This window comes from Mastigoproctus giganteus, chromosome 6 (genome assembly GCF_048544385.1).
Source record: "Mastigoproctus giganteus isolate SK-2022 chromosome 6, ASM4854438v1, whole genome shotgun sequence".
Taxonomy (NCBI): Eukaryota; Metazoa; Arthropoda; class Arachnida; order Uropygi; family Thelyphonidae; genus Mastigoproctus; species Mastigoproctus giganteus.
In genome coordinates, this window is record NC_143580.1 from 226,906,443 (window position 1) to 226,929,397 (window position 22,955).

Below are 22,955 nucleotides of genomic sequence, written 5' to 3' on the forward strand. Positions count from 1 at the left end.
TTGAACCAGTGAAAGGAGGAAATGTGAGACAGCATGATTTATATGGAGAACAAAAATGATGATGATTATTTACATGTGAATCACAGAAGCTGCGACACCTGTACCCGTCGCTGTATCACACTCGGTGCAACCTCTCTGCATTCTTATAGCAGTCTATCGAGGTGCATACTGTACAACAGAGCACCGCTGACTAGTGGTACCTCACTCCCTCCTGCTTCTTTTTGTTGTGCGTCCACTAGGAACAAAGTCAAACTCACTTGAATGCCTTCCACGTTTCACAACTTGTACTTGTGACTGTGCAGTTAGCTGTAGCTGTATGGCAGATGTGTTCAGTTTTTCAGCTAAAAGTAGCTCCTTTAAACCTGCCATTTTTTGACTTTTGAGACTAACCGGTGTATGATCTGCAGATTCTATATCACTCTGGAAGAAGAAAAAAAATTATAACAAAGTGAATCGGTGCAACTTTATCAATTCTATACTATAAGATCAAACTATAAATTTGTATATTATATTTAAATTCCAGACAGCAAACATGTGACAAAATAAAATGGTTGCTCTTTCCTTAAAGGGTGTTACACATATTTACTGCTATTGAAAACATCTAACAAAAAAGAAGAATGCTCACAACATTAATTATTATCATTATAGCAGTTCTAAAAGTTCTGCTCTATGCAAGTGATATTTATAAATAAATGTGTAATGTTTAACAATACTGCTTAGCTTGAAGATTTGGCAAATATAGCACTAACATTATTAAAGCTTAAAATATATATCATTTTATAAAGTTATGATATCATTATGAAATCAAGCCATGTTAACTTCTAAATTTGTCATTTTTTGTGAAATAAATGTTCATAAAACTGAATAAAAAGATGAGAAACCAATATAAAAAAATAGCTCTCACTTATATCACAAAGGAGGAGGAGGCTCATATGTTATAAACAGTTCTGGGAGTTCAATTGTGCAAATAATCAGAATTAATCATACATGCAAATTATCACACCATATATACTGCAAATTATACAACTTTAGCATTAGCATTAGTAGAGGCATTTGACGCAAGAAAGCAAGCTTATGCAGCATCAGCCAAAAAAAAAAAAACCCACTTCCACTTCAACCCTCTGTTCGTTCAAAATACCTGTCCAGCTGAGCCTTAAACTTATTTAGGCTATCAACCTCCACTACAAGGGATGGAAGTCTGTTCCACCAACCAACCACCCGCTGGCTAAAGGCAAATTTCCGCACGTCTATCCTACATCTGTCTTTCCTCAATTTGAATTTATGCCCTCTTAGGTGATTATTCTGAGCTAGAGGAAGAATCCCATCAGCATTGAGCATGCTCAAACCATTCAAGGCTTTATACACCTCTATCAGATCACCTCGCTGGTGCCTAGTCTCCAGACACTGTAATTTGCAAAACTTAACACGTTCACTGTCCAGGGAATCACATGTGATGCACAATCGTTTTTTGTAATAAGTTCAGGCATCATATGTGATTCCCAAGGGTCTTACCAGCTTAAACATTTTTAAAAAAATGGACTTCTGACCTATGTTTTTAATCTTTTGTGGACTTATTAACAAGAACATATTTTTTTAGAAAAGTTAATGAACCTGCATAAAAGTTTCCTAGTTTTTACACATAGCTACATCAAATATTTCAAATTACATGCAATGTTAGGAGTAAATAAAACAGATTTCAAAATGTTAAGAAAAGTGTATTTTATTTCAGAAGTACAAAAAACTGAAAAAAAGACTAATTTTTATGTTTATTTTCAAAACATTTCATACAATATGGCTTCTCACATGATTTACATTCAGTATGAACTTGTTTGGCAGCCAATTTGGGATTTTTTCCAGCAATTTTTGCTTCTTCGTAACATCCGTGACACCTTTTCCTGTGAATTTTACCGTGGGAAAGCCTCTGAATTACCGACAGAAAATGCTGAGATGAAGATTGACAAATGGTTGTACTAGAGGTTGGTTCCTTTTTGATTCCCATCAATTCTTTAGTGATTGCCTCTCTCACTTCTAAAAGAGACATGTCTTTCTTCTCTTGCTGCAATTCATTGAAAATTATGAATGTGTTCACAATTGCTGTCCCAAAAACTAATTCTATTGCAATTTTTTTATACCATATCAATGATTTTCTGATTGGTGACTGGTAACTTGAAAGTTGGTCTGATACATCGATCCCCTTTTTTGCTTTATTGTATTCAGTTATCATTTCTGGTTTTACTTGTTCATTTCTTCTTCCACACTTCTTCATTTCATCACCAAAACATGTTGACAACATCAAAACATCTCTCTTATCATGCCACTTAGTGATCACAATATTATCTTTTTGCATTGTTATTTTTTCACCCCTGCGTAATTTCTTCTGGATTATTTCCTTAGGAACTCCCAATCTATTACTATGAAGTGTACTACACAAATCTGTTTTATTTGATTTCAGGTAATTTGCAAGAGGTATGCTAATATAATAATTATCTGCAACTAGAAGTCGCCCTTGGTTTATTAGTCTGTCTAATAGCTTTATAACCACACATCCAGGTTTATTGATTCCTGGCAGGGTTTGCGGGGTTTGACCGTTGTAAACATCGAAAGACAAACGTAACCATCTTTTGTACACAACTTGTATACTTTCAATCCATATTTGTTACTTTTTGAAGGGTTATATTGCCTGAATAGAAGCCGACCTCTGAACGGTATCATAGATTCGTCGATAACAACAATATCCCTGGGAAAGTATAAATTACGTAAATTTGTAATTACTAGATCAATAAGGGGTTGAATTTTATACAATCTATTAGAATGTTCTGCTGTGTTATCTGCAAAATGCCAGCATCTTAGTAGGTTAGTAAAACGATTGTAAGTCATTCCAAAATTATGTAACAATGGATGATAGTACATAGGGTCTGTTTTCCAATAATACTCCCATCTCGGATATGAAACAATACCTGAGAATAAGATGAATCCCAAAAACTTTTTCATTTCACTTTCATTAGTATCTTTCCATCGTTGCATTCTTCCTTTCGCTGTTACTTGACTATTCATAACCTGATGAGCATATAAATTTGTCTGATTCACCATAAGATTCATGACGTCTTCATTTTTAAATTTATAATAAATGCGGGTTATAGAAGCTTTACCATTTTCTATTATACTGTCAATATTTTGGATACCGGATGAACCTATGAAAGTTTCCTCCTGAGGTGGAGAAATGTTGTAAGTCCAAGGACTTTTGCTAACACTAGCAGAACCTTCATGTTGCCTTGATGTACCTGCCATATCCGTAAATTGTGTCAATATTTGTTTCATTTCATTTCCACTGTCAATATCAGGCTCTGAAACTTTCTCTGGTACGTAATCGTCGTCGCTATCACTAGAAATTGGCTCATAGTCACTTTCCTCCAATATTCTTTGCAACTCCTCGTCACTAAGTCCACGACTACCCATTTTCACACTAGAAAGTAACTAATAACTTGTGACCGTGGCCGAAACACTTCAAGGTCAACAATATAACCTCAAAAGTAATAAAATTGGTGGGTAGTTGTAAGTGAATCATATGAGATTCATGGACGTGGAGGAGTAAATTTGTATTCACAAGTCCAGGCATCACATATGATGCATAGTAAAAAAAAAAAAAAAAAAAAAACATAAAAAACATTACATACAATATACAAAATAGCTATATGTACATATTATTTACGTACACTTTGATTAATCTGATAGTTTCATATCTGGACTTCTCAGGTCACGCAAATGTAATATATGGGGACAGTGAACGTGTTAAGCCTTTCTTCATAAGAGCACCCCTTTGTTCCATTCACTAATCTTGTTGCCCTTCTCTGTACTCGTTCCAGCAGCTCTACATCCTTCTTGAAATGAGGCCTCCAGACCTGTATACAGTACTCTAGGTGTGGCCTGACCATTGCCTTATACAAGGGAATAATCACCTCCTTATCCCTGCTGGAAAAATTCCTGTATATCATTGACAATACTCCATGAGCTACTCTTGCAGCCCGTCTGCACTGCTCAGAGAACTTTATATCTGCCTGCACAACCACCCCCAAGTCCCTTTCATTCTCTACTACTGTCAGTGTAGTACCACGGAGTTGATACGTTGCTCTGGGGTTGCTATTTCCAATGTGTAGTACTTTACATTTGTTAATGTTAAACTTCATTTGCCACCTCTCAGCCCATCTGCTCAACCTTTCCAGATCCTGTTGCAGCAGCATAGTGTCAGTAGTGTCCTTGACAACCCTGCCAACCTTTGTATCGTCTGCAAACTTGGACATTAAGCTTGATATACCATCATCAATATCATTTATAAATACAGAAAACAATAATGGACCCAACACTGAGCCCTGAGGGACTCCACTAATAACATTAGTCCACGATGAGCAGTGTCCATTGATTACCACTCTCTGTCTTCTCCCCCTCAACCACCCCTTTATCCATAGCAGCAATTTGCCTCCAATGTCACACTGCTCCAATTTGTGTAGCAGTCTTCCATGTGCAACAGTATCAAAAGCCTTTCTAAGATCCAAGTATATAATATCAAAGCTATTCCCTGCATCCAGTTCTTTTGTGACTGCATCATAGTATCCAATCAAATTGGTCAGGCAAGACTTCTTAACAAAACCATGCTGTGTCCGAGCTATAACTGAAGTCTTGTCTAAATGATCCTGCAGTGCTTCTTTAACCAGTGCCTCCATTAATTTTCCTGGAACAGAAGTTAAGCTCACAGGTCTATAATTACTTGTGTCAGCCTTTGATCCTCCTTTGTGAATTGGGGTCACATTTGCACATTTCCAGTCTATGGGTACCTCCCCTGAGTCCAAGGAAGCTCTCATAATTATGGCTAAAGGTTTGCTTACTTCCTTTGCTGCCTCCTTTAATATAACTGGATAGATCCCATCCACCCCGGGTGCCTTTCTTGTGTTTATCTTCAACAGTTTCTCCTCCACTTTACTCCCAGTTATTTCAAGATTCTGTAGCTTACTGCTAGAGTTGAATACACCTCTGGCATTCCCCTTGCTGAATAACTCCTCATGTGTGAATGTCGATGCAAAATATTCATTTAGTTTGTTAGCTACCTGAGCAGGATCATCAACAGTTGACCCATCAATATCAAGTGGACCAACTTGACCTTCAACGTATGCAATAATTGTTAATTGTGAAAGGGTATATATAATGCTGTTTTAACAAATTTTTGATAAAATTTTTAAAAAAAAACACAGGGTTTTTTTTTTTTTTTTGCAACTTTCAACTTATAAAATGCTGAATAACTTGCAGGCCACAATCTTTGCAGGCAGGGAATGTAACCTGCAAATTGGTCAGCATTTGGCAAACTAGCCCAGAACATTCCTCATATTGTGGGCTAGTTTTATATCTTATCAATATTATTTATCCAAGTTTTGCAAATTTCAATTATAACACTTTAAATCTTTATTACTGTAGTATCACTACTGCCAGACATAACCTACAGTATCCAATGCAACATGCAAGCTAGGGGGTAATTTAAGCTTTCACAATAATGTAGTAATGTAATTAAATTTAAAATATGGTACAATAGAACTTCGATTGTCCGTCATCCTATTTACCGTCAGTCTCTGTAAACCATCACTTAACCCCACTATGCCATAATGCATTGTGACATTGGTGCTATGTGTCACTCAGTCTTTGTTTACAACTCACTGTATATGGTTGTACTTGAACCTCTTGTTCCATATTTTAATAATTTTTATTTAGTAAACCCATTGAAATGACACCACAGAAATGTAAGCGAGTAGTGTTGGGACTATCACAAAAAATTTAAATAAGCAATCGTCTAAGAAAAGGTGAAAGTGCTACAAGTATAGCATCAGTTTATGGAATAGGAAGAACAGTGGTAAATGATATAAAGCATGATGCAGACAAAATTGAAAACTACGTGTTGAAAATGGAAACTACTGATGGTAATGTTAAAAGTCGTAAAACAATGAAGCTTACTAAAAATGAACAACTGAATACAGCAATGTTTCAATGGTTTGTTAAAAAATGTAGAGAAGGAATTCAATCGTCGGGACCTATAATAATCAAAAACCCATTGAAATCAATAAAAAACTAGGCAGAGATCCTTCATTCAAGGCTAGCATAGGATGGTTGGACAAATTTAAGTTTTGCCATGGTATTCAACAGTTGTCACTCTAGAAGGTGAGAAGCTAAGTGCAGATAGTGCAACATTTTCTGTTTATTGTGAAAAACTACAGAAAGAAATAGCTGATCGAAGTTTGGTTAAAGATCAAATATACAACTGCAATGAGACTGACCTTAATTGGAAGGCACTACCTCAAAAGACACTGGCCTCAATGACTGAACATATGGCATCGGGATATAAGATACAAAAGATGGCATCACTATAATGGTATGTGCTAATGCCAGCAGTAGCCATAAATTGCCTTTGGTTGTTACAGAAAAACCAAAAAGCCTAGGCCATTTAAAAATATTAATTTAAATGCTTTGCCAGTTAAAATATTTTTAACAAAACAACGTATGGATGAGCCAAGATATATTTCGTGATTGGTTTCATTTGTACCATGTGTAAGATCACATTTGGCATCAAAAGGTTTACCACAATATGCAATGCTACTGATGGACAATGCATCTATCTACCCCCTACCACTTTAAATATCATGCCACTTTCTGACAGCAAACACGACATCTCTCATTCAACCGATGGACCAAGGCATGACTGAGAATACGAAACGTCGTTATCACAAAATGTGCATTCAAAAACTTGTTTCGGCAGAAAATAAATTAGATGTGATAGTTTTGGAAAAGCTTCACTATAAAAGATGCAATTTTCAATGTTGCCAATGCGTGGAATGATGTTCCAGTTCAAATAATACAAAGAAGCTGGAATAAGTTGTGGCCAGAAATATATTCAAGTGATACAGAAACCATTCCAAAAGAAACTGAAATTTTTAATTTTAGACGATGAAACTGTGCAAAGAGTGATGAAAATTTCAGATGATTCTGAAACTGAAGAAGAAGAAAAAGCTGCTGCTGATGGAACAACTAACATAATTAGCCACTGTGAAGCTGAAACTATGTTGTCAAAGTGCACTGAGTGGTTCGGGGTACAAGAAGAAGCAGATGCTACACAAGTAGCATCTGCGTAAAATTTGTAATTGCCTCCCAAAAGGCTCAGGTAATGAAACAAAAGAAACAGACTGACATTTTTTTTTTAGAAAAGAAATTTAATTATGTAATATTGTTTTCTTTTCAATTTTTTATGACATTACTAGACCCAATGTAATGTCAAAATATTAAAAATAGATATGTAGGTAGATATCTGTACTATGATTTTTTGATGACCCGATAAAAAATAAATAATAATTAAAGTTTAATTAAATTTCATTAGGTTATGTATTATGTAATAAAATAAACAAGTTAGATGACCCAGTCTATTGTATGTACAGTAAACCCTCGCTAATCTGGTTACAGTTAATCCAGATCAAAATAAGAAAATATTGACTCTGAGTAGGATGGATGCTATTACTTATATCACTTCATTTGCATACTTCTTTATACGTATACACGTACATTAAGTTAACATATTTTATATAATTATGAGTTATAAAGAGTTAAAAAGTGAAATAAAAAGAAAACACTTTACTTTAACTATTGTTAACTTAAAAATGGTGTTCCTGGGAAAAAAAATTGCTGAAGAATTTGGTACTGGCCAACAGTCTGCTGACGAGGCTAGTGGGAGCCAGACGTGTTCAAAGCTGCTAAGTGGATTTTCTTATTTATTGATTTGAAATTATTGTTTTTCTAAAACTTTTGATTTAAATTTAGTAGTATAGCATTATTTTGTGTTTTTCTGATTAATCTGGTGTATTTATTCTTTACTTGGCCTTGTAATTGCATAAAAGTATCGGTAAGGGTATCATATCCACGTGTTACGTGTTGCACTCCGCTGAACGAGAAGTTTTTTAGCCATATTTAGCCACTTTATTGACCAATTGATACATCACATTGCTTTCTATAAGTAGCTTATAGACCTAGTCAGGATCGTTAGTTTATTCTGAATTGAGACAGCAAGATTTGGAAGTTAATTAATACTTAAGTGTCCATATATTTACCGTTCGTAACTTGCGCCATTGTTATACGATTCAACGTTATATCCCGAACTAGATAGCATTAGTATAGTATAGTATATAATATAATATTGTCAATTAATCAGCAAAATCTACTAATTTTGTTAAACTTCGTTGTCAATTAAATTGTACTTTTAACTAAACACATATAACGACTTAGATTACAAATGAAACATAATTAATTAATACATAACTTGATATGGAAGTTATATAAACAGAACTCGTAGATAATATTTGATACTGAAAAACATATATAGCATTATAACTGTGTTGGGATACAAGTTTAGGGTTATAATTTTGTACTGAAATTGAAATTTTATTGAAATTAAATCGAAATCATGACTCAGACCAGAGCAGCAAAGCAAAAGGCTCAAGCTAATGGGAGTGATGTGGCTCAGAGGAGAACTGAGGGGGCAGTTGCCCTCTGAATCATAGCCTTTTAAAATGCACTGCTTGCATGATGTTTGTGGAGCAATCGGGTACGGGACATGATATTGCCATGGGGGATGTCTTTGTGTGTGCGCGATGCAAGGAGTGTAACGAAATCAGGCGACAACTCAGCATTGTTATGGGCCTATATGAGAGTTTGAAGGACAGGGTGGATGCCCTCAAAGAGTTTAAAGTGAGGGGCCCATCAAGCTCTCAGCTGCCCACATCAATGCCAGAGCTTGCACTTGGTCATCACGCAACACAGCGGCAACCCCCAAGGCAGAATGCGCTGGTCCCACAGGTGGAACAGACTTCCATCCCTTGTCGTGGAAGTTGATAGCTTAAATAAATTTAAGGCTCAGCTGGACAGGTATTTCGAACGAACGGAGGTGTGAAGTGGAAGTTTTTTTTTTTTTTTTCTGGCTGATGCTGCATAAGCTTGCTTTCTTGCATCATATGCCTCTACTAATGCTAATGCTAACAGGCTGTGTCAGATATTAAAAAACAAAAAAAATCTATAAAGACATTTCCTTTAAAATTCGATGTGGGGAGTGATAAAAGCAGTGGATTACAGTAAATCAACAAAATGTGCATCACAGAAGACTTCATCCACAACATGTCTAGAGAGACATTAAGAAGACACATTAAGAAAGCCAAAGGAGGTGTTGCCAGAAGAAGATGTATTTAAGCGGTATTCACAGCAACAATCAAGTTGTGTTGGTGTACGATGCCAGCACCACCTGATGGATGTACAAAAAGACAAAAAACAATTAACAACATAAAAACTATTTTTACAGTTTTTAAATAAAGGCTCTACAGTGTTTTGTTTTATTTATTTTCATCAGCGCTACTTATATCATTAAATTTTTCATTTATTTGTGTTTTTTTTTTTTTTTTTTTTTTTGTCTTTTAGGGCTATCTTTTGCTTCACTAATCCGGATGACCTCTCCCCCCAATTACTCCAGATTAGCAAGGGTTCACTGTATAATATTTTTAACTTACATATTCTATTATCCATCTATTCGATTATCCGGCTCAGTCCGTACCCTGAAGGATAATTGAAGTTCTATTGTACCCCATATTTCATAATATGAAATATTTCATGTAAATGAAACATTTAGCTACTTCTGTGTATATAATTATCAAAGTTTGGTTTTTGAAATTTGTTGCAATGCTTTTCATGAAATATTTATGCATATGTGTGAATTTATAACTGAATTTTCATTACAATGCTATAATTCAGTTCAGAGGCAGCAGGTATTATATCTCAAAAAACATTATGGAAGGTGCCCAAAATGAAGTGACTGCTATACACCTACTTGTTTGTCAGGTTTAATTTAGCAGTAAAGCTGTGCAAGTGGATTTCAGAAAATATTAGTTCTATAAAATGAATAATAAACATGAATAATTAAAATATAATATAATAAAAAAAATATATATATATATATATATATACACTATAAAGTATTTAGGGGCAAAGGCCTCATATGCTAACCTACAAAAATATATACAATAAGAGTTGAAGCAGAAATGGATAATGTGAAAACTTCAGATGAATTATTATTAAAAATATTTGGCATCGTATTTCAGATTTCTTACAATCTGAAATATTAAGCCAGCAAAAGAAGTGTATAGGGATTTCATTTTTATGTATTTTCTAAGATAATTTAAGATTTCAATATACACTTTTATTCTAAAGCACTTTGTTTTAGAATAAAAGCATACATTAAAATCTTAAATTTATTATAAGCATGAAAAATATTGTCTAGTTAACTTTCTTTTTATTTCATTTTAATGGGTGATATGTGAAATTCCATAATGGGAAGATGGACAGACAAAACTCATTTTGATGTAAATGATGTTATAAACAAGACTGTTTTGGGTTACAGTAAATCAACAAAATGTGCATCACAGAAGACTTCATCCACAACATGTCTAGTGGTACAGAGTCATGAAAAGAAACATAACTGGTCCATACTTTTTTTTAAAAGAATGATCAAGATGAACCAGCAAAGGATGAAACTTACTGGCACATTATCGAAAATTTCCATGACACAACTGCAGAATATTAATCAACTTACAATGTGGTTTCAACAAGAATGAGCAAACTCTCGCACAGCAATATCTACAATGGTCGTGTTGCAAGGGTTATTCCAAAACAGATTAATTTCATCTAATGTCGGCAAAATTGACCACTGCAATCTCCAGATTTAGCAGCAATAGATTTCTTTCTGTGGGGTTACTTGAAAAATAACACAAGGGAATAATTTAGCACTATAACTTCCAAAATTCTGTCTTCTGTCATGCACGTGCACACTAATCCACAGCAGGTCAAGATGATTAATTACCATGATGTAAGGAAGCAAGCTTTGACAGCATCAGCCAGAAAACTATATACACTGTTTGTCCATCTCTTCTAATGATTTGTCTAATCTTTCCTTAAATTTATTCAAGATACCTACTTCCGCAATACCAGATGGAAGTTTGTTCCAACAATCAATTACTTTTTGACAGAAAGCAAAATTTTGCATCTATCCTGGAACCATTCTTTTTCAATTTAAATTTATGTTCCCATATAAGCATAGTGAGAAAGAGTAAGGATGCTATCAGCAATTAGTTAACTCAATGTATTTAAAGCCTTAAATACTTCACTCAGGTTTCCTTCCACTGCTGAGCTTCCAGATGCTGTAATTTAGAGAACTCAGATTGGCAAAGGTAAAGAAAGCCAACACAAAAACGACGAGAGACGTCGCATAACTTTACGCGGAAAATTAGTTTCCCGATACAGCACTCTAGCGCTGCTCACTCGGTAGGTGTTATCGGTCTGGAGCAAAGTTGAGAACGATATATTCATTGATAGGGCAAACAATGTGCTGATTGGTGCGCGAACACAACACAACACACGATAACATCGGGTTAGTATCATTTTAGTAGCACTAATGGTAACTTGCCCTAATGAACGCTTTCCATAATGGTGAAAAAAGGTCAGGTTACCTCCACTTGAATCCCATGGGAACTTGAACCCCTCCCAAAGTGGAGGGGGTAACCTAACCTTTTTTCTTTAGAATTACAGTCATATTTAGAAATACATTCATAAAAAAATAATTTTTTTTATAACTGTATTTTTATTTTCTTGTTCAATAATATGCCCTAATGGTGAAAAAAGGTGAGGTTACCTCCACTTGAATCCCATGGGAGCTTGAACCCCTCCCAAAATGGAGAGGGTAACCTAACCTTTTTTTCTTTAGAATCATGTGGACTAGCACATAAATTGTTTATTAACAAAATATTATTTTTTTATTACTGTACTTTTAATTTTAAAGACATTCGTGCGGATACACACGTATCATAACGTCAATCAACACCTCAACAGCTATTCACTATATATATATATATATATATATATATATATATACACATATATAGAATCTTTCTTTCTTTTCTTATATTATTTCTTAACCTAACGTTTAAGGTTAGGTCACTAAATATAAGGACACCATTTCTATTATTTCCTAACCTACCATTTAAGGTCAGGTTACGAAATATAAAGAAACATTTTCCTTTTTTCGTAACCAAACCTAAATCAACAGTATAGTAAAAACACTCATGAACTCCAAAAATTTGCTTTTTATAATGAGTAAAAACATAATGAAGAACATAAAAATGCACAGAACAAAACTTTTATTAATTTAGTTTTCATCAAAAAATCAACCATATCTGCAATAAGGTTAGAATTGTTTCCCAACCTGGAAGTGACATTAAGAATATATTTAATGATTACAGAGAGTGACACAGTTGCATCATGTGAAAGTGGTTTCAGCAAGCTGAAATTGATTAAAAACTATTTACGGTCAACATTAAGCCAAGGAAAATTATCTGATAAGGCCATTTTATCAATTGAGAGGACCATATGTAATCAAATAAATTTCGACAAAATTAGTGATGACTTTTTGTCACTCAAAGCTCACAAAATAAAATTGTAATCTGTACATATAAAAACCGTGGTCTGTCTATAATATATTATTGTTAATTTATTTAAAGAAATATTGTTTCTTTATAATCAAAATTATTCTAATTTGTGATATTTTTGATGAAACATTTGTTTTAAGTATTATATTGTTATTATTTTTGAAATGAATGACACATAAATAAATCTGTTATATATTTATAACAAATACTGCTTGTGAGAATAAAAATCACTTTAAACAGTTTTTATTTTTTGTCATCCATTTATTTTTATTAAAATGTGTACCAGACATGTATTTTAAATAAGTCATATATTTTTTAATATTTTAGGGGAGGCTGCAATTTTTCATTCTTGCCTCAGGTACTAAAATGGCTCAGCACAGCTCTGCTTCATACAATGGAATAATCATCTCTTTTTGTGCCTGCTAGCAAAGTTCCTGTATATCGTTGACAGAACTCCCGTGGGCTGTTTTAGCAGCTTGGTTGCACTGTTCAGAGAATTTCATGCCAGACTGTACTGTACAATTACATGTAGATTTTTTACCTACTCCACTACCTTGAGTTTGCCTCTTAACAGATAGTATGTTATTCTGGGATTACTGCTACCCAAATGCAATATTTTTCACTTTTTCACTGTTAAAACTCAAGTGCCACTTTCCATCCCATCTACTAATGCTTATCTGGATTCTCTTGAATTGTCATATCCTGATTACTTTCATTAACTACTATGCCTACCTATGTGTCATCAGCAAACTTAGACATCAAACTTGAAATACAGTAATATCCCAAAGTTACGCGATAGGTGGGTCCAATGAAAATCGCTTAAGTCGAATTCGCATAAGTCGGGGTATAACTTTGCATATAAATACATATAAATTTTGTTTAATTGGGACCAAGGACTAACAAAAACACTAGTTTAGAAGAAAAATATTTAATAAAATTGCAGTTCTTTATACATATTAATACAAAATATGTATTAAAAAAATAAATGAGTTACGTAAAAAAGTTATTTCTATGTCAATGGCTTCATAAAATCTAACAAATTCGTCTGACGACACAACGCCTTCTTTTTTTCATGCAGAATTTCTTTGTAGCAAGCTAATAATTTTTTTATTCCTTGCTTTGTAGCTATAACGTGTTCTTCGTTGGAGTCTATGTTTCCTAAAATTTTTAAGCCCTTTTCAATTGAGCTGATACCTTCTGTCAAGCTTGCAATTGTCATGTGCTTTTCTGGTGGAACTGGGTCTGAAGTGTCAGATACTTCAGTGATGTTTTGCTCACGCATCTCTACGAGCTCATGACATCATCATCACCATTGACTTCCAAATCTAATGCCTGGTAAGATTAACAACTTCTTCTATCACGAGTGACATGATCAGTTTCTGGCGTTGTTTTCGTCTCCTTTTTTAAAAAAAAAAAAAAGGACAAAGTTTCTTCCAGACACCATTCAATGTTTTTTTGTGAATTTCATCCCAAGATTCTTCAATGATTCTTACGGCATCTAAAACATTGAATTGTTTCCAAAAGTCTTTAACAGATATCTCACTATTTTGTCTCATAGCTTCATTCAGACATGCAAACGAATGCCTCGTGTAGTAAGCCTTGAATGTTTTGATGACTCCCAGGTCCATCGGTTGAAGCAAGCTGGTTGTGTTTGGAGGCAAAAACAGAGCTTTCACACATCGGTCGAAATTAATTAGGGTGGCAGGAGGGTGACCGGGTGCACTGTCAATAAGAAGCATCACTTTAAATGGAATCTGTTTAGACTTGCAATAACGTTCGACTTCGGGTATGAAGTGGTGACCAAACCAGTCCTCAAAAACGGAAGCTGTCACCCAAGCTTTATGATTTGACTTCCAAATCACTGGTAAGCTAATTTTAGATATACACCAAAAGAAAAAATCAAGAACCGCATAACTCCGAGTTCACGTAAGTCGGGGTAGCGTAAGTTGGGGTATTACTGTACCTACATCAAGATCATTAAAAAATATTAAAAACAGTAAAGGGGCCCAACACTGTCCTCTGTGGAACCCCACTTATGACACTGGTCTATGAAGAGTGGTGGCCATTTAGAACTGCTCTTTGTCTCCTACCACTTAACCATCCCTTTATCCATGGTAGTAACTTTCCCCTAATACACCATTGCTCCAATTTATACAATTATACACATGGTACAGTTATCAAAAGCTTTACTGAAATGTCAGAATTATTCTTTGCATTAAGTTCCTCTGTAACAACTTCTTAGTAGCTAATCAAACTGTTGAGGCATGATCTTCCTTTAAACATTTGCTGTTATCTATATTTGAGAGGGCACATTCAATGTAGAATAATTTTTGGAATGATGAGGAGTAACCTTTAATATCAGCCTAAAAATGAATAATGGTTGAAAAGTAAAAGTCTTAAATTCATAGCTAAAAGCAAACATTTACTTTTGTGCCAAGCCAGAACAAAACCTCACAATTTTATCAAAGTTTTATTCCACGTACATAAACTAATTGCAAGAAAAGTATAAATAAAATATTATCAACACTAAGTGTAGTGTTGATAATGTTTTTTTTTTTTAAAGGAGTCACACATTTTAAAGTTGTTCAGAAGAAGATGCCCAATGTTGTACCCTGTAGTTCAGGAATGCAGTTAGGGGAACTTAACCTTCCAATGCTGGCACTAATTACCTGTTTTTTTATTTTTTATTTATTTTATATATAGAGAGAGGATATTTAGGTAATTTGTCATCTGGACCTTTTTGTTTTATATATTTGAGCCAAAAACTGAACCAAGTACAGCAATACCCTGCTTTGCACTGATAATTGGTACTGAAACTGTTCCGTGTTATGTGAAACCGTGCTGATTGAGGTATAATTATAAGGGGTTTTAAGTGAATGCATACCAGAGAAAATGTCTATAAAAAAATTTAATAAATCTATAAACAATTTATATTTGATAGTTAATTAAAAGGATTTGAAATAAAAAATATTGCAAAAATTTTATTAATGAAAAGGTAACATCATGAGAGATGAGAAAAAAGATTTATTGTTTATTTAGGTATTTCAATAATGAAGTCTGGTGAAGTTGTCTCTTTTTCTCATCATACAAGTCTTTGCAGCATCAAATCCCATCTTGTAAAATTTGCTGTACCTTGATGCTACATTCATTCGGATCTCCATTCATAATTGCCTCGCAGGCCATGTCAACCCCCTGAAAAACTTGCTCCAATTCTTCTGTTAAATTCTTTTGGTGCCACTTCGGTGTTATCCACTTCAGAATTGTTTTCCTCTTCATATGCAGTTTGCTCATCAATTTCAAGGAGAGTTGCATCATCTAAGTCATTTCCATGTGAGTCAGTGCAGCCATGTACATTGGCAGTGTCCAAAGTTTTGAATCCAGTCTTTTCCAATCTTCACAATGTCTTAGGTAATTGTCTGAACTTGCGATTCAAAACCAATGAAATCATTTACCAAATGGGGCAAAACATGCTGCCAAACAGAACAAATGTTATTGTTGGCAGTGATTTCTAGCCAAGAGGCAGATATATTTTCGATTGCATCTAAAGGATAAAAAAATAAATTGTGAAACGAAAAGTTTGTAAAGCTATCACGTCATCTCATCAGGATGGAATTAAGAATACTGAACACTGTTGCACATTGCTGCTGACTGCCTGAGGGGAGCTATTGGCACACGTGCATGTAAGACAACAGAGTTGGCGCTGCAGCATATATGTATGCATACCTAAGCTACGACAACACAGCATATATGTATGCATACCTAAGCTACGACAAAACAGCATATATGTATGCATACCTAAGCTACGACAACACAGCATATATGTATGCATACCTAAGCTACGACAACACAGCATATATATAAAGTACATCTAGGCTATTGAATGAGTTTTAAATGTACAGTAAATTTTTGACTTAAACTTAATTGAAAACCGTGTTATAGTGAAACCTGTGCTGTTTGAAGCCGTGCTAAGCAAGGTATTGCTGTACTACTGTCTAGATTTTACAATTTCTAAATTAAAATTTTATCTAATCAAGTGGTCTTTTTCTTTTTTTTCTTAATGGGAAAGTTGTTCCCTATCTTTGTTTAGTCTAAAAATGTCATCTCTATACTTCAGAAACAAGGTTTATGTTCTATGATAAACAATGTTGATAAACATTTTGCACATATGACAACATCATAGTAGTCACTATGAAATGCTACATCTATTTTTGCATTTCTTTCTATGCACTGCACATTTTCCTTATGCTTATTTGTTTGCAAATATCTGATTATGTCACATTTCCCACTGCTTGAAGGTGAAAAATCATATCTACATTCAAATATATAAAGCAAGCGTTACCTTTTCAATATTTTACAATACATGGAAAATCTTGAAAGTATGTCTTGTGAAATTATGTTGCCTTGAATATATCAAATTTTACATTAAAGCAACCCCTGCCATCTGTATGTCATTATGATAAAGAAATATATTTTTTTCCTTAATGGGGGGCAAAAACTAGAGAACATGTATTTAAATTGCAGAATAACAGTTAAGACTATATAACAAAATTTAATTTCAGACAGGGTTAAATTAATTGTTGGAAGAACATGCCATCTAACCTTGTAGAATTAGACAGCTTGTGTAAATTTAAGAATCAAGACAGATATTCATATGAAATCATGTGGCATTTTTTTAATACAAACTAAATAAGCTTAATTTCCCTTTATCAATACTAATGAAGTATTTTAATGTTACAGCAACAACTGCATCCAACCTGAAATCTGTCTGAATCCTTAGTGAATTTACAATAAATCCAAGCAGATGGATACAACTGCAGTTTCTTCACTAATTATATATTTATTTAGTTAGTCATTATAATTTTATTTTGATGACAAAATCTTCTACAATATCCTAACTAAAATCATTACCTGCAGTAATCCTGCTGGACTGTCAGCCTTTAACATAGTATCTACAGTTAGCCCTGGAAATGGTGTTCCATTACTCTGTGTACTGAGTAAGTCCCGACAATCTGCAGCTGATGATGAACTTGATGAGAGTGAAGAAAACGGTTCTCCTGAACCAAGTAGATACTCTGGATTAAGGATATTGTCACCACATGCCGCTGCTAGAGCCACAATATTGGGATGAGGTGCTTCGTTTGGATCAATATGCGTAACCAGTGACCTCAAAAATTCTGTTTCTTGACCACTACCACCATGTTTATCTGATATTTTGCTATCTATGCTTGAATCTTTCTTCCTTTTATATTGCAATTTGGTGGGTTGTTTTTCTGATGAGCCATTTATTGAGGCTTCTGTTTCTGGAGGTTTCTTCTTTTTCTTTGTCATTTTTTCTAATTCTTTATCATCTCCAACGTCCTCCTCTTCATCATCATCTTCATCATCTGGGTTATGTGGAACAAGGATATCAACGCGCGATCGTATTGAACCAGGAAATTTTGATATGGTAGCCACAAGAGGACGTGCCCATCCAATATGGAGAACAGGGGTTGAGGACTCTTCCTCCCATTCACACAAGCCATCATAGAACCTCAATAAATGTGCAAAACACTGAGGATCTTGTAAAAGTGGGACTGTTGATTGACCTGAAGGTTCACACCCTCCTGCACTAACCACCTTCACAATATGAGGAATTAATTCATTTGCTATTTCCAAAAATTCTTTGTAGATCTCTTCATCTTCACGTCCATAATTGTATCTAGGAGAAGGGGAAAAAATTAGTTCCCATAATAATTACACTTTACAATAATAAAATAAAATGACAATCTTAATGTTAATCTGCTTCTGGCCTAGTTTACAGGCTGGAATAAACAAAGTGCTATATTCCAGCCTGGGAAAGTGAACATTAATGGGCATTTAAATTATTGAAAAAAAAAAAAGAAAAAAAAAAAGTGAAAAAAATTTATGAGATTTAAAAAATCATATGCATTGCACACCAAATTAGGATATCCAAGCTTATTGTCTGTGTATTTTATTAATGAAAAGTTACAACTTCTTCAAACCACAGCACTCTATTTCTAGGTATGTATAAGTATAACGCTCAAGTTTAATAACTTTAATAGTCACTGAAGTTCATCATCATCATCATCATCAGCCATTTTCAATCCACTGCAGGATGAAGGCCTCTCCAGCAACTTTCCAGTTCCTTCTGTTTTGAGCACTGGCCATCTATTTACTACTCAAAAACTCATGAATTTCATCTATCCATCTCCGCCTTTGTCTTCCAGGTTTTCTTCTAGCTCCTCTTGGGTACCATTCTGTTATTTTCTTAGTCCATCTGTCATCATGTCTTCGAGCTATGTGTCCTGCCCAAGACCATTTTAGTTCTTTAGTTTTGATAAGAATGTCCTTTACTTGAGTTTGCTGCCTAATCCATGTGTTTCTCTTCTTATCTAACAGTCTGATTCCCAATATAATTCGTTCCATTCTTCGCTGTGTAGTTCTTAGCTTCTCTTCCATTCTTTTGGTGAGTGCCCAAGTTTCACTTCCATAAGTCATGGTGGGGAGTATACATTGATTCATTATTTTACGTTTCAGACAAACTGGGATATTGCTCTTCAGTATGTGACTATATTTCCTGAATGCTATCCATCCAAAATTTATTCTTCTCTTGACTTCCAGCCATTTATCATTATTACAGCTAATAACTTGTCCCAGATAAGTATATGACTCCACCTTTTCAATTAGTGCTCCTTCAATCATTATTTCCCTTTCCGTGGCATACTTGTTCATCATTACTTTTGTTTTAGCCATATTCATCTTTAGTCCAAAATCCTTACTAACTCTGCATAACTGATTAAGATTTTCCTCTAATTCTTTGGGATCGTGGCTTATGACCACAATGTCATCTGCAAATCGTAAATGGTTTAGGTACTCTCCGTTCACATTGACTCCTTTCTGCGACCAGTCTAATCTTCTGAAAGCTTCCTCAAGGGCAGCAGTAAACAGCTTCGGAGATATTGTGTCTCCTTGTCGAACTCCTTTCTCGATTTTAAATTTGCTACTGTCTTTGTCTAGTCTAATAAAGGATGTAGCACTCTCATATATTTTCTTCAAAATCATAATATATGGAGTATCTATGCCTTGTCTTTCCAGTGCCCGAAACATTGCCTTATGCTGTATGGAGTCAAATGCCTTTTCATAATCCACAAATGCCAGGCATAATGGTGTTTTATATTCATTTGCTTTCTCCATTAGCTGTGATATTACGTGAAGGTGATCCATAGTTGAGAATCCTGTCCTAAAGCCAGCTTGCTCTTTCGGTTGATTCTCATCAAGTATTCTTTCTAATCTGTTAGTAATGACCCTTGTGAACAACTTGTAGATATGGGATAACAAACTAATTGGTCTATAATTTCCAATTTCTGATTTATCTCCTTTCTTATGCAGCAAAACTATGATTGCATTATTCCACTGCTTAGGCGTCACACCTTTTCTAATGCACTTTGTGAAGAGCCTTGCCAGTTTTTGTGTTATGTCTCTTCCTCCCAATTTTAACAACTCTACAGTAACTTCATCTTCCCCCGGGGCTTTCCGATTCTTCATTTTCTTCAATGCATGTTCTACCTCATCAGGAAGAATATCGGGTATGTCGTATGTATTGCTACTTTGCAATCCATCTTCCCCACTGCTGGTATCATTCCCTCGCTCCTTGTATAATTCTCTATAGTAGTCTTCTGCTTTTTGAATTATGCCTTCTCTGCTGTTTATAAGTACACCATCGCTATTCTTCAGTTTCAGTATCATTTGTCTTTCTGTATTACTGCTCATGGCTGCTGATTTAAATCCTTTGTTTTCCCTTAATGCTTGTTCTACTTTTCTTGTGTTAAATCTTCTTATGTCCTCTCTGAGTCTCTTTCTAATGGCTTTGCATAACTCAGTATACTCAATTTTCTCCCTGTCAGTGTTTTTCTTGCTCTTCATTTGTCGTCTTTGGTTCATCATGACAAGTGTTTCTTGACTAATTTTTTCTTCTTTGGATTTCTGTTTCCCTATAGGTTTCTTGGGCTTTATCACTTTCAAAAAGTTGTAATATTCCTCGTCGATATCTTGGTCCTCAGCAGTCTGCAGAAGCTCAAACTTGTTCTTAAGTTCCAGTACATACGGCTTTTTCTCCTCTTCTGTTATCTCAAAGACCTTCGTATTATTTACTCGAGTCAGTTTTTTCCTTTCCTTTCCTACATCTATATCAAGTGTACATCTTACCATTCTGTGATCACTTCCAACATTTACCTTATTCAGGACGGTAACATCAGTCACAATATATCTTCTGTTAGTGAGGATGAAGTCGATTTCATTAGTTGTTAATCCATTTGGACTCTTCCATGTCCACTTTCTGTTCACCCTTTTCTTGAAAAAAGTGTTCATTACTGACATTCCTTGAGATTCTGCAAATTCCACAAGTCTTTCACCTCTTTTATTTCTTTCACCAATTCCAAAATTTCCTATAGTTCCTCTTTCTGCACTGTTTTGCCTTTTTCCAACCTTAGCATTGAAGTCCCCCATAATAATAGTGTAGTGGGTTTTCTGCTCATCTAGAAGACTCTCAATTTCAGTGTACATTTCTTCGACCTCTTCATCATCATGGCTCGATGTTGGTGCATAAATCATTATAATCTTTAGCTTGTACCTCTTAGAAATCTTGAGTATTAGTCTTGACACCCTTGGTGATGTACTTTTGAATTCCAAAATGTTGTTTTTAAAATCTTTATGGACCAGAAACCCAACTCCACCTTCACTCCTTTCACTGTTTCCATTGGTGTACAGCAGATTTCCACTTGATAAACTTATAAGTGATACATTTCTTCTTCTTGTTTCAGCCAAACCAATGATATTCCAATTCACATTTTCTAATTCCTTTTCCAGCTCTAGTATCCTGTCTTCACCGAAGTTATTATAGGAAAGTTATTATAGTCACTGAAGTTATTATAGGAAAAAAAAAAAAAAAGGACAGTGAATCCTGACATTGTTACCAGATATTTGAAATATATGCTACAATAATGGTAACATAGGTATATTGTTTCAACAAAGGGCAAGACAAATTATTCATATGACATGATAAATGTAGTTAAAGTACAATGATGGAAAGCATTAAGTTTTGCATTTTGGTAATATAGCTGCCAATTTTTTTACTTTCTTAGTAATTGGACAACTGCAAGCAGAAGATTTTTTGTCCAAAACAGGAAGAAAACAAGAGCATATTTGGAAAATGCTGGAGGAAAGCAGGAGATTTTTGGAAAAGCTACAGAAGAGCAACAGATTTTTGGAAAATAGCTGGACGTTTTAAAATCAAGCCTTTGGATTTGAAATTAAATTTCACAGACAACATACAGTGCAATTTTATATTGCACTGTCAGCTTTATCCTTGGCTGAAGTGAAAACAGAACCATCTGGTTTTGACAGAGGCGGGAGCAGAGATGGACAAAAGTTGCAGCCAATAGCTTTCGCAAGAGACCAGAATGCTCGGCTACCATTAGGGCAAGAAGCAAGTTTTCTACTCTTAGCCTGTTCAAAATCTAGTTTTGACTGATTAGTAACTGCTTTACAATTGTTGCGAGCTTTGGTGTAGGCAGAAAATGAAACTGAAGAATTGGAAACAAGCCAATTACGACATGCAACGTTCTTCTCTTGAACAGCCTTAGCACATTTATTGGAAAACCAAGGTTTAGATAAAGAACGAGATTTTAAAGTGGAGTGTGGAATAAAGGATTCCATTCCTACAAGAATAATTTCACTGACACGATCTTGTAATGCCAAACAACATGAGGTTGGGAATAGCCATGAGATAAAGGCCCCACTGGAGAAGAAACAATCACCAAGTTGTGATCTCAGGTGCCTAAAGGACCACTCACTTCGACCATGTATTTAGAAGGATTGTTTGTGAGAAAAAGATCAAGTGTGTTGGCTGTATGGTTAGGACTGTCCAGTATTTTTGTAGGTAAATGAACAATCTGTGCAAGGTCATTAGTAATTGCAAAAGTCTTAGCATCTTGACCAGCTGGGTCGGTGTGCCTAGAAAAAGGAAGCCAGCCAGAGTTGTGAACATTAAAATCACCAAGGAAAATTATCTCACTGTTAGAAAAATTGGATTGGAGAATGTCAAGTTGCAAAGAGAGGATGTCAAAGAGCTCTAAGTGATTACTGGAGTTGGGAGAACAGTAGAGACAACAGATGAATTTGACACAATGAGGTAGAGAGATTTTAAGCCAGAGAAGAATCGAAAAGAGGAGATTCCAAATTACCAAGTCTCTGACAGGGAATATTGGAATGGACATATGCACAAGTACCACCTTTGAAGTGAAAGGAATCATACAGCAAATAATTTGGGCAACTGAGTTGAGCAGTAGTTGAATCAACCGATAACTGAGATTCTGTCAGAAAAGTTTATTCAAACCACAGCACTCTATTTCT

The 22,955-nt window shown here is 34.8% G+C and overlaps 1 protein-coding gene across 1 annotated transcript in view; it reads right to left on the reverse strand.

Annotated features, from left to right (window-relative positions):
- Positions 1–201: 201 nt before the first annotated feature.
- The window catches only part of Mnn1 (menin 1), a 115,639-nt gene continuing 92,885 nt past the window's right edge, over positions 202–22,955 (reverse strand). The window contains exons 5-6 of the mRNA XM_090375735.1: positions 17,454–18,243; positions 202–420 (exon numbers count right to left, since the gene is read on the reverse strand). Coding sequence (XP_090231861.1) covers positions 202–420; positions 17,454–18,243 — 1,009 coding nt within the window. The remainder of the gene's footprint in view (positions 421–17,453; positions 18,244–22,955) is intronic.